At 40.4% G+C, this 12,314-nt stretch overlaps 1 protein-coding gene across 1 annotated transcript in view; it reads right to left on the bottom strand.

Annotated features, from left to right (window-relative positions):
* The window catches only part of LOC135475473 (small conductance calcium-activated potassium channel protein 2-like), a 33,646-nt gene extending 27,153 nt beyond the window's left edge, over positions 1 to 6,493 (bottom strand). Inside the window, exon 1 of the mRNA XM_064755383.1 lies at positions 6,389 to 6,493. Coding sequence (XP_064611453.1) covers positions 6,389 to 6,427 — 39 coding nt within the window. The 5' untranslated portion in view covers positions 6,428 to 6,493. The remainder of the gene's footprint in view (positions 1 to 6,388) is intronic.
* Positions 6,494 to 12,314: the final 5,821 nt, after the last annotated feature.

Genomic DNA, 12,314 nt, shown 5'->3' with positions numbered 1-12,314 from the left:
CCGTCTTCTGGTCAGCTTTATGTAATCTGTCGGTGATACAAGTTTTGTACTGCTCCCACACCTGAAGTCAGTACCTGCTCGCTGGTCCTTTACTCGGGAGGGCCTACCTGTAAGCTGGTCCTCGAGATCAGGCTTACCTAACTATATGTACAGTGATCTTCACTTCACTGCACATATCCCTACGTGGCTTGTGTTCGGTATTGACAGTCCATGACAAAGTAACTCGGGCTCAGCTATACATCTCTGTTCAGTTTTTTACCTGACGTCATAACGTGGTAAGACTCAAAATTACCGAGCCACAGATAATGACCCGAATGCTGAAGCCTCTGTCAGGCGTGTCACCAACAGTCTCTCGTCTCCACACACGACTGAACGCTACGAAAAGCCTAGCCACCTGCGTGACAATTTTGGAGTGCAGCTATTCACCTCACAACAAGTCTTCCGAAGCGAGACCAGATGTAAACATGCGACAAGCAACAAGCATATTGTTTTCAAAACGCAGACATTTCACCTAAGACAACTATCGTAAACATGTTCAATGAATATTTTTAGTTCTTATCTACCCTTGTAAAATAGAATTTCAAATTCCACATTTTAATGTAATCTTTAATAGCCAACCTTTTGCCGGCTAACCCCAACTCATTTTCCTTATCAGTTTTCTTTTGTGACAACTAATGTTATCATATCAACTATCCACAGCCTGAAGCGATCGTGCGCATGAGTTGAGGGAATATGTATGGCCGATGTTGACCTGATGAAAGCATGTACCTAAAGTTCACATATCTAACGGGCAAAGTTCCAGACCCTAAAACAAGCAAAAAGTATTTCTGTGTATAAATTAGGTTATAACACTCCTGCCACACTATCGTCCAGTCTCTGTTTACTGACGGCGTAAGCGAGATTCTGGAAAACTTATCTGCAAATAGAATCACACCTCTTGATGAATATAAGTTCAGGAAAAATCTTCTCCTTGGGCCATTTACAACTTCATTCTACACTCGAATCTAATCAATTTAGTGATACTTTCTTTGTGGATTTATCGAAAGCTTCTAATACCATGAATGACGCTATCCTTCTAAAATCCTTCAAGGCTTTCTTATAGCGTCTAGTAATTTGCTGCCGAGTTAAATGACTCACAACAACCTGTTTTACTTTACTTTCCTTCGGCATTGACATCATTTTTACAAGGTGCGCCGCAGGGTTCAATATCGGGTCCAATTCTTTCTGTGACATATGTTAATGTCACTCATCTCATCTCGAGAATCTTCTGTGATGAGCCTATTTTCACCAACAAACTTTCGCTCTCTTATAGCAATGTCCCTATGTAAGGGAGAATCTCAAAATATTAGGAGAAATCATGGTAATACCTAACTCATCCTCCGCCACTTGTTTCTAAGCTGTGGATTAACACCCAACTCATCTATCGCCACCTGTTCCTGATCTACTGACCAAAGCCTGCAAACCGCGAAGGCAGGATCCTCCAGCCAGAACCGCCGGGATATAGTTTTTAATTTATTTATTTGGAATTTAACACAGAGCAGAACATTTCACTTGTACGACGGTAGCCAGCATTGTAGTGAGAAGAAACCCACGTCGATCCATGGGTTATTCCTGATCTTCTCACGTAAGGCCTATGGCCTGAGATGAAGCCAGCATGAGCCGCACTTAAAAGAAGTGAATAGCTCGGAAATGTTTGAAGAATGACTTTGTAATCGCTAGGCATTGTTAAGATAATGGTCGATCTGATATCTTTATCTTAGGTCTCGGCGCATTGTCACAAGCAACCTGCACCTTTCTCCGACAAATGTATATATTTGATGTCTAAAGATAATGGGGAAGGTAAGTAACACTTTGAGCCTTCTTTATGGTAATCGTTTATTATCAACATATGAAAAAAAATTTGATAAGGTACAAGACTTTACTCTTGCATCGAAAAGATTTAATTAACGTGTACTTCTTATTGTAGCTTCCTCAACTGTCTCGCAAACCTGACCCGGTACAATGTTGTATGTAAGTGTGTGGGTATAAATATGTATAAGCCAGAAACATAGTTTTCACCGTTGCTTTGCTATTTCCGTTATCAGTAAATTTTATTGACCCTCAACCAGTCAACTTATATTCAGCGTTTGTAGTTGCTGTGAACAATATCCTATGTGGAGAGACATTTATATCTGTTCAGCCTATAAAAAGGTATTAAAAAAGGTAACTAGCACGCGACGTCAATTCCGGCAGTGATTCTTTTTTTCTGGTCATCGTATTGGACTGACGTAACCTTGGAGTGACGCTTTCACTATATTCATCCATCCATGTAGTCGTCCATGTATTTAGTTAGATGTGAGAACGATTGCAAAGTAGCCGCCAGATCCTAGAATCCTAGACTGCGGTGTATGTATCGGCCTACAGATTGCTATGATGTGTTACCTTTAGTATGTACAGAAATAATTAACCGCACCTAGACATGGATGGGGAGGAGGTAGGGGGAGGTGACTGTATCAGATTCTCTGGCTGAAAATTGCACACATTTTCCCGACAATCCAAGACTAAGAAGTAGGCACATTTTTGGCCATTCCCCAACTTTGACACGTCCAAAGCAGGGAAAGAACCGAGACAGATAGTCCGAGTCTTCACATCCGTTCTACATGTACCTCATCTTCCTGTCAGCAAGGTTGATACTCGCTATATGCTTCGTAATCACCTTTGCTTTGCTGTACATGTAAAAGTCTTCTGAAACCTACTCTTTCGACAGCCAATGGCATTGCGACACGCACACTGCCGCCAGGGTATTTTCAGCCAGTCATTGATGGTCCCTATTAGTGTGCAAGTTTCGAAAATGCATGTACGTTCGGATACGATTTATACAACAGCAATAAGCAGTGCTATGGACGGTGAACGATGTGCTTTTATTGAATCCAACAGGCAGCGGCAAGTCACTACGCTGTCAGGCAATGCCGGTGATAGCGAAAGAGGTCGAACTGCCGATCGATGCAGACACTAATTTTTAATCTTGCGCTAGTACTTGTATGACTGGTGTGAAATAAGCGTATTATTTACGACATACTTCTCACTACAGCCACATCCCATGATGCTGTGTTAATAACTAAGGTGCATGTCAACCTTTGTTAAGTGGAACCTTATTGGGCCGTGAACATGCATACTTATGAAGTTAAGTTCAAGGTTTTGAAGAGTTAATAAAGCCCAGTAAGCCAAGGTAGAAACCTAAACCCTGACAAACTTTAGGAGAATAAACCACCCTTACTTCTTCTACCCCCAGACACCCTCCACCCCTCCCCCCTCCCAACCCCCGCAACACTCACATACCCCAAACACACCGTCAGATCGATTAACATGATCGTCTAAGAAGGCGAATATACACAGCTTGTAATACGAGACACGTGTCATCGTCCTCTGTTCTCCACTGTCGCCTTATTGACCGGCTCATACCAGTTCCGTCCAAGATTTGAGCTCCTAGTGTTTGTAGACATCTGTTTACACAGACACTGGTCGATAGAGATTTTCTTCATACCTCTGATAAAACTTTACCTCCTATCTCTCCAGTAATCTGCGATGAGGAATGCCTCCCATAGTTTTTCCTTACATCTAGCCTGTACTCCTAACTATACCCCCGTCGAGGTTAGTCTCTGGGAATCAACGGGTCGCCCTTGGTACTTGTGGGAAAAAATTCCACGACTTTAACGGATTGTACACGCGTTTTCTATTTATTGAAGTGGATTTGAGCTGATGTTAAAAAATCGTCCACGCAGTCATGTAGGCTACCCAGAGGTTGTGCTGAGAGCCAAAAGTGTAGGCATGTAGCCCTACCTTTTGAATCTTGAAGCTAAGTGAGAGCCCGTGTGTCACAGAGGGCCACTTTATGCACTGTTAGAATTTTAACTAAACGTTCACCGATTACTGTATAAGTTTTACACACACTGTATAAATGTTCTCCTTTTACAGTAAGCATTTCACATTTATGAGATGAATCAAGGTATTTTACTTGAAATAGCAATCGTGTACATTGCGATAGTAACAGTCAGTAAACATGTACATATTCAGGTAAAGCCGGTATATCCTATTATCCACCTAAACAGCAGAAAGTTTAAATTTGGCCATGTAAGATGCTTGTGCTTTTTAAATTATGTATATTAAATCACTACTTTCCTAAAGCATGCTGCAGCTTGCACGAATGGGGACTACAAATCTAAGCTGAATCTTTTTTGAATAAATGTTTCAGTGAAGTTTTACTCATGACCGGTAAGATTAAATGTTAGCCAATACGATGCAAAAGAAAATATTTTCTCTGCTGTGAAATGAAACATAAATGGATAGGATGCAGTCCTGCTGCACCTTTTTCGGTAAATGTTTGAGGGAAATTTTGAATTTTTTATCGTCTTTTATGTATTTAATACAGGTGATGTGATGACATACAAATAGGGCGCACTCATATTGGACCCAGAATCTACCGCAAGCAAGTACGCTGAAATGTGTCCCCTCATGCGTGTGAACATCAGGCTATTAAGCAAAGAAGTTAACGCCACTTTCATTGTCATTAACAATCAAAATAAACAATTTATGAAAGGTTATGTGAGACTTTTGATGCGCAATTATCCACTACTTCTAGCTTAGGGGGATCGTTTTCATTTCAGTATGTTTAAAATGTATGCGGAAATATACATGCAAAAAATGCCAGCATTAAATTAGTAGTTAAACTAGCATGCGTGATTTAGCATGTAAGAGAAGCAGTCCTAGAGGGAGGACATGCATACAGGAAACAGGTTTTGCAGGAGACTGACGGACGGACTCGATGTTAAGATACCTCTGCAATTTATTCCGTGGCTACAAAGCTAGAATAAACAAACATCCCCATTTACTGAAGTGGCAATGCAGGCCATTCTCTTTCTAGGTGTTTAGGTGTCACGAGATTCTATGTTGATTCCAGGATGCAACCATTGACAGGCTTCACAGGAAGCTATATATTATATACATATATATAGCCCTCGCGCTAAAAATCCTTAACTGTCCAAACAGAAAGACGCTGTTTGACTACATTGTATCAAACCGCAAAGTCTTTAAAATATTATTATTATTATTATTATTATTATTATTGAAATGAATTTCAACCCTATCAGCGTGATTGATTTCTATTTCTATTTTTCCCGCTGGTTTTTCTACCACGTCAACAGCATTTAGTATTTTATTAACTTTTTTCAATGACAAAAAAAAGGAATTAAAGAACTATGCCCCCCCCCCCCACCCCCGCCCGCGTTTCCATAGCCTGCTATATCAGAAGTAATTAAGTACTAAACAGCTTTTCGCTTTGCTTGGATACGCCTTTCTATACTTTACGGTCAGTCAATTGTGCATATATAGCACACATATGAACAGGAAATTACTGGTGATGTAGCCAAATGCACTGACACTGAGTTCAAATGAAAATAGTAACTTGAGCTCTGTTCTTAAGGTTCTGTTGCATGTATAGTAACTTGAGCCCTGTTCGTAAGGTTCTGTTGTATGTACAATAGCTTGAGCCCTGTTCGTAAGGTTCTGTTTTACATATAGTAAGTTGAGCCCTGTTCGTAAGGTTCTGTTGTGTGTATAGTAACTTAAGCCCTGTTCGTAAAGTTCTGCTGTATGTATAGTAACTTGAACGCTGTTCTTAAGATTCTGTGGTATGTATAGTAACTTGAGCCCTGTTCGTAAGATTCTGTGGTATGTATAGTAACTTGAGCCCTGTTCGTAAGGTTCTGTTGTATGTATAGTAACTTGAACCCTGTTCGTAAAGTTCTGCTGTATGTATAGTAACTTGAACGCTGTTCTTAAGATTCTGTGGTATGTATAGTAACTTGAGCCCTGTTCGTAAGATTCTGTGGTATGTATAGTAATTTGAGCCCTGTTCGTAAGGTTCTGTTGTATGTATAGTAACTTGAGCCCTGTTCGTAAGGTTCTGTTTTATGTATAGTAGCTTGAACCCTTTTCGCGAGGTTCTGTTGCATGTATTAATAACTTGAACCCTGTTTGTAAGGCTCTGTTTATCCATTATAAACTGAACCCTGTTCCTAAGGTCCTGCTCAATGTATTGATAACTTGAGCCCTGTGCGCTGTTTGTATTTAATAATATCTCTATGTATTAATGACATAATAGGGTTTAGTTTACATCTACAGCCCGCTTTATCGTTATGGAATAGTATATCATTTAGTGTTTCCAAGTAATTACATCCCTATTTTTGTATAATAACTCAATGTTTGTGATCATGGAGAAAGTCGACAATTTATTAGAGCGCACCACCCCCGTATCGGTGAGCAGACGGAAACACACAGCATCGTTTGACATTAAATACTCAAACGTAACGCTCTTTGAAAAGTTCACCCGGAGAGTTATAATGTGACTTACATTTCTGGCGCGTGATCCTTGTGAGTTGTCTTCTGCCATCCTGACCACGTCCCGGTTGCTTAACAGGCGCGTGCAGGCAGAGGTGTCCGGCTAATCTGCAATATTAGACTGCTTAGGTAACTTGTAAGCCGACTTCCTCTTCAGCTGTCCACGAGAAAACATTGATCGAATACATCTAAAATCCAAACAGGCTCCTTAGCTTAGACTATGGCAGATATCCTTCGATCAATATTTATTTCATGGCAGATCTGATGGATTTCCACGAAGATACCGCACGAGCTGAGTTGAAAGGTTCAGCAGGTGAAAACTGCTGTAATAATTATCAAACGACTTCACTGAAAACACTTAACCGATATCAAAACCAAACTTACCCTCGCAGCATGAAGTGTAATTACCTGTAAGCAGCTGGCAATGTCGTCAATGGAAGTAAAGTGCTATTCAGTGCGCAAGACAGATATACACGGGAAAGGGTTAGCAAATGAAACAATAAAACAGGCCATCAATCGTGGACAACTTCTAGAGGCCACAAAACTAAGTATCAAGTGTTATAGCGCTCTGTTGTTTATGGGGACAGCCCTCAGCATAGGAAGACAGATGAACTTTAAGTGCTAATCGAGTTTATATCGTTCATATGAATGTCCTATTCTCGTATATAGTTTGGTAGCGCTTTAACGGGGTTTTCTACATTGTCTCATCCTCCCATATAATATGAGAGGGCTAAAACATTTCTACATTGTCTCATACTCCTATATAGTTTGGTAGCGATTTAACGGGGTTTTCTACATGGTCTCATCATCCCATATAATATGAGAGGTCTTAAACCTCGTTTCTACATTGTCTCATCCTCCCATATAATATGAGAGGACTAAAACATTTCTACATTGTCTCATTCTCCTATGTAGCATTGCGGCGGTTTAGCACCATTTTCTGCTCTGTCCCATTCTCCTTTAAAATGTGTCAGGGGTTTGACATAGTTTTCTACATTGTCACATTCTCCTTTATAATATGAGAGGGTTTTAGCACCATTTTCTACATTATCCCATTTTCCTTTGAAATGTGTCAGAGCTTTAACATTGTTTTCTACTTTGTCTCATTCTTCTTTATAACATGGCATCGGTTGAACATCGTATTCTTCAATGTCTTATGGCTAGGGCCCTTTTTACAAAGCTGTAGCAGCACTACGCCGAGCGCAGTTAACATGGCAGCGTATCTCTTCTCTGTATGTGGCCATGGAAAGTACACCAGGCGCAATTTGCGACTGCTTCGTAAAACAAGACCCAGGAGTTCAACATCATTTTCTACATTGTTTCATTCTCCTATATAGCATTACAGGGGTTTAGCATCGTTTTCTACATTTTCTCATTATTTTTTATACTATGGCCTGGGTTTAACATCGTTTTCTACATTGTTTCTTTCTCCCATATAATATGGCAGGGGTTTAACATCGTTTTCGACAATTTCTCATTTACACATATAGTATGGCAGGGGTTTAGCATCGTGTTCTACATTTTCTCCTAAATAACATGGTAGAGGTTTACGTCGTTTTCTATCTTGTCTCATGCTCCTATATACTATGACAGAGGATTAACATCGTTTTCTACACTGCCCGATTCTCCTTTATACTAAGACAGAGGTTTAGCATCGTTCTCTTCAGTGCCTTATTGTTCTGTATAATATGGCAGAAGTTTTCTACTTTGTCACTTTCACATTTATAAAATGACAGGTTTACATATTTTTCTACTTTGTGTCATTCTCCTTTATCATATGGCAGGAGTTTGACATCGTTTTATACATTGTCTGTTTCTATTTACTATTACGGCAGGGGTTTACATCGTTTACAACGTTCCATTCACCTGTACAATATAGTAGGGATTTAAAATCGTTTTCTTCAACGCCTTATTGTTCTGTATAATATGCCCTGAGTTCGACATCGTTTTCTACATTGTCTCATTCTTCTCTTTAATATGGAAGGAGTTTGACATCGTTTTCTACATTGTCTCGTTCTTCTATTTAGTATGGCAGGGGTTTGACATTGTTCTCTACATTGTCTCTTTCACATTTATAATATGACAGGTTTACGGTTTTTTCTACATTGCCTCATTCTTCTTATAAAATGGAAGGAGTTTCACATCGTTTTCAGCATTGTCTTATTCTCCTATTTAATATGGCAGGGGTTTGACATCGTTTTCTACATTGTCTCATTCATTTCTTTAATATGGAAGGAGTTTGACATCGTTTTCTACATTGTCTCGTTCTCCTAGTTAGTATGGCAGGGGTTTGACATCGTTTTCTACATTGTCTCGTTCTTCTCTTTAATATGGAAGGAGTTTGACATCATTTTCTACATTGTCTAGTTCTCCTATTTAGTATGGCAGGGGTTTGACATCGTTTTCCACATTGTCTTATTCTCCCATATAACACGGCAGCGGTTTAACATCGTTTTCGACATTTCATCTTCTCCTATATGACGTGACAAAGGTTTTACATCGTTTTCTTAATTTTTACCACACTGTGACAATCGTATCACGACAATGTCTCCTACATCACAGGACAGGCAATTAACATCAATTGTTACACATTTTTACACTGTCACAATCGCATCACGATATTGTGTCTTACGTGACATCCCATTGTGTCCATGTCATCACGACAGTGTTTATTACATGACATTATACTGACTTAATATCGTTTTCTACATTGCATGGCAGGAGTTTAATATTGTTCTCATCGTTAGAATAAAACCCTAACTGTAGAGAATTGACGAGAGGCCGTATTTTCCCAGTTGCCGGTTGTACCAACTATCACAAAGTCGTCACTGCTCACTGCAAAGTCATCACTGACGACCGGGATTCTGTTGATGAATGAAGCATCCCACAGCCCTGGTCCTTTCACGTTGTTTTAATTTGTTTGTATATTAAATATGACGACAATTCATCATTGTGAGTAATTCTCTACCAATGACGTCTATTATTATTGCAATTAGACAATTCTGCTTAAATCATGGTGGTGGCGGGGGTGGGGAGGGGTAATTTTCTACCAGTTAAGCATTTACATAAAAAAAAAAATCACAATTGAGGTAAAGTAACAGGATTTCACAGGTTATGTTCGACTATTTGCCAACTATCATCACTGCTCTGGTTTTGCTCTGTGTGATGCAGTCTCTGTACTTACATTATCCCAATGTCCTAAATCATATGGTAGGGATTTTATAAAGCTAAGGTATCTGGGTTGGTAAATAAATATGAAGTACCAAGTTCGAATCCAACTCACGAAGCCTGGGATATGGTATTAAGCCATGAGACTGATCATGTACCTGCTAAGGCGCAGTGCTTTATCACCTATGTCTTATGACATATTCCCTGAAAATTATACCAAATAAAATATTTACCGTTTGAGGGAATTTTCGCTGAACAGACCGATGGTATAAATTAAAATAAAAAAGCCACTTTGACTAGTGGATGAAGAATTTAATTGTAAGAAGTTTACTAAGAAATAGCAAATGAAAGTCCCCCCCCCCCTCAAAAAAACTTTTTTTCGTTACTGACACACTAGCAATATATAGCTGTTCAGCAGCGCACGTCGTGAACCTACTGAGAAATTGTTCAACCAGAAATTCCGCATGAGCGATCACATGACATCTATACAGGCAACACAAAGTTGGTCTTCATAAGATGTTCAACGACCGGCCCGGATAGCAGCGTCCGCTTCGGGAGCGGTAGGTCCAAGATCAATCCTGGGTCGAGTCACACCTAAGACTTTAAAAGAAGAAGTTGTAACTTCCTCGCTTGGCGTTCAGCATGAAGCGGATAGTGCAACAACTGGTTGACCCGTATCAGTATAATGGACCGGGTCAATGAAGCAGCACTAGATAAAACAGCGGTGGAAATCCTTCCTTCTACAAGGGGACACATTACATATACCCTAAGGATTCCTTCGTCGTCATATGACTGAAAAATTGTTGAGTACGATGTTAAACCCCAAGCACTCACTCACTCATGAGATGAGCCTTTCCTTGTTAATTCTGCTGGCTGACGTCAGAAAAGTAGGCCGTTGCCAACTGCTTATAATCTGAGTCCATGTAATTGACGATTGATTTTCTGTCATATGGAAATGTACTGTATGAAACAAGTGTTACAAATGAATCAATATACTAAACAGTATTACAGCCGGAAACCTCGGACATGAAGTAATGATTTTTTATTTTTGTTCCTGAAAGCAACAGATGTTATCAACGCAGATAAAAATTCAATAGGATCTCCATAGTTCTCTGAAATTTTGTTTTATGATTGCATCTATCAATCAAATAGACGATAAATGGACAATACAGTCAAAAAACTCCTACGGCAAGCAGCTTCAGACAGTAAAGACACACGACCATTTCAGCAACGCTTAAGAGCATGATGATTATAATAAAAAGTGAGGTGGATGATTTGTCCAATTACGTTACCATCTTAGGTAGACTGGACCATTAGACAACGCCGCCAGCCAGGGACTTGGTCATTTGTTAATTAGACCATTAAACTGCGTTGCCAGACAGGAATTTTTGTCAGTTGTGAATTAAACCATTAAACAACGCAGCTAGCCATGGCTCTTAGACCATTGAACATACCCTATCTCAGATACAACGCAGCTAGCCATGGCTCTTAGACCATTGAACATACCCTATCTCAGATACAACGCAGCTAGCCATGGCTCTTAGACCATTGAACATACCCTATCTCAGATACAACCGCCATATATTCGATGAACTGGAATATTTGCACTGTAGACAGATGTCTTATCTTTAACGTCCTGGAAGTTTCTATCAATACTTTCCATTGTTGTGCACATGTGGAACTGTAAATGTAGTTCAGATATACATCAGTTTCCACATCTGGCTCACAGGTTATTTTTCAACCTAGGTATATGAAACCGATAGCTTTATAAGGTCGATTATGTCTCCATGTGGACAGACATTCGCCAATTCTCCATGTGGGCAGACTTTCACTACTTCTCCATGTGGACACACATACACTACTTCTCCACGTGGACAGACATTCGCTACTCCTCCATGTGGACACACATTCGCTACTTCTTCATGTGGACAGACATTCGCCACTTCTCCATGTGGACACACATTTGCTACTTCTCCATGTGTACAGACATTCGCTCCTCCATGTGGACACACATACACTACTTCTCCACGTGGACAGATATTCGTTACTCCTCCATGTGGACACACATTCGCTACTCCTCCATGTAGACACACATACACTACTTCTCCACGTGGACACACATTTGTTACTCCTCCATGTGGACAGACATTCGCCACTCCTCCATGTGGACAGACATATACTACTTTTCAAAGTTGCCCTCCACTACATTTCTGCACATGTTTTACGCCGTACTCCAGAATATTCCACTTATCCGACAGCGGCCTGCATTGAGGTGTGAGGAAACCAGGAAGAGCCCGGAAGAAACCCATTAACATCCAAAGGTTACTGGTAGATCGCCCCACGTACGGCCGGAGAGAAAACCAGCATAAGCTGGACTTGAACTCATAGCGACTGCATTGGTGAGAGGCTCCTGAGTCAATGCGCCGCCCTTGCACACTAACTACCTCGGTCATTTCAGTACTGATGTGGCTTGGTGTAGGGCCTCATGTAACACCACCTCTGCATGTAGAAGTCTACACTATAGGCCTACTGTTGTGTTGGCCAACACGTCTAAAGCTGAATTTGAACGCGCAACCTCGATACCCAAGGGCTGGTGGACTGTTGGCAAATCCATTTCGTAGGGTTGGAATACCTAGGAGCGCCATATATTCTTAGGTCTTAGGTGAGTGAGTGAGTGAGTACTTGGGGTTTAACGGCGCACTCATATGACGACGAAGGAATCCTTAGAGTGGGTGTAATGTGCCTCCTTGTTGCAGGACGGATTTCCATCG

Source organism: Liolophura sinensis, chromosome 9 (assembly GCF_032854445.1).
Source record: "Liolophura sinensis isolate JHLJ2023 chromosome 9, CUHK_Ljap_v2, whole genome shotgun sequence".
Taxonomy (NCBI): domain Eukaryota; kingdom Metazoa; phylum Mollusca; class Polyplacophora; order Chitonida; family Chitonidae; genus Liolophura; species Liolophura sinensis.
Note: the sequence above shows the minus strand (reverse complement) of the source record. Positions and strands in the feature narration are given on the sequence as shown.